At 61.2% G+C, this 955-nt stretch overlaps 1 protein-coding gene across 1 annotated transcript; it reads right to left on the bottom strand.

The window, feature by feature from the left end:
* Positions 1-471: 471 nt before the first annotated feature.
* Positions 472-950, bottom strand: LOC104408910 (cytochrome b561 domain-containing protein 2-like; the record flags this gene model as incomplete). Its single annotated transcript, XM_010018650.1, is given in 2 exon segments — positions 472-743; positions 746-950. Coding segments are annotated over 2 exon segments (477 nt in total), but the record flags the coding sequence as incomplete, so codon positions are not given.
* Between the last annotated feature and the right edge of the window lie 5 nt (positions 951-955).

Raw genomic sequence — 955 nt, forward strand, 5'->3', positions numbered from 1 at the left:
TGCTTTTACTAGCCAAGCTGCCTCCGTAGCAGGAGAGGCAGTATGGTGCCACCGCAGCCTCCCGGGCGAGCGGAGACTCCCTGCCCTCCTCACCAGGACACAATGGCTCCTGTCCTGCCTGCTCCAAAGCAGCCCTGGGTGGAAAGAGAAAAGGAGCAGGAATCTTGAGTGAACCGTCCGGTTCCCAGCACTGAGCACCAAGCTGCCATGGGGACCAGCAGCTTCATCTGTGTTGGGAAACATCCCCCACCAAGGCAGGCATGAGATGGGCAGCTCCTGCCCGCTTGGTGTCACACACACTGTAGCCGCTCCCCAGGGACAACGCTATGGATGATCCAGGACGAGAGACGAGAAGGCAGAAATAGAGTTCTGAGGAGACCCTATGAGAGCAGGGGACCCCCGTGGGGCGTGTGAGGGGGAGCCCTGACCTCGCTGGCTCACACAGGGGAAGTTCAGATCTGCGTCAGGCCCTCAGTGCTGGCTCCGCTTGCGGTACAGGTAAGCGTTGCTCACCTGGTTCATGATAACCAGGCTGGTGAGAAGAGGACACAGCATGGCGAGGTACCAGGAGACGCTGGTCACTGAGGTGGTGAACCACAGGGAGCACATGCCCAGCATCAGGCTGGCACAGCCCAGCAGGTAGCCCACCAGCCCCGAGGTCGCATGGTAAAGCTTGAGCTTGGCCAGCGTCCAGTTCTTCATGAGCTTGGGGTAGAGCAGGAGCACGCCCCCCGCACACTGCCAAGCAGCCCTGTCAGCCCGTGCCAGGTCACGAAGTGCGCCTTGCCGTTCAGGTGCTTGTTGTAGGTGATGATGCCCAGCCCCAGGAGCGCACAGAGGAGGGCAAGCAGCTGCAAGGCCCAGTGCGCCCGCACTTTGACTTTGCGGGAGAAGGAGCGGAGCACCGAGGTCTCCGGGGAGAATATCAGCAGCGCTTCGGTCATCAGGAACGAGA

Source organism: Nestor notabilis, unplaced genomic scaffold, assembly GCF_000696875.1.
Source record: "Nestor notabilis isolate BGI_N333 unplaced genomic scaffold, ASM69687v1 scaffold16987, whole genome shotgun sequence".
NCBI lineage: Eukaryota > Metazoa > Chordata > Aves > Psittaciformes > Psittacidae > Nestor > Nestor notabilis.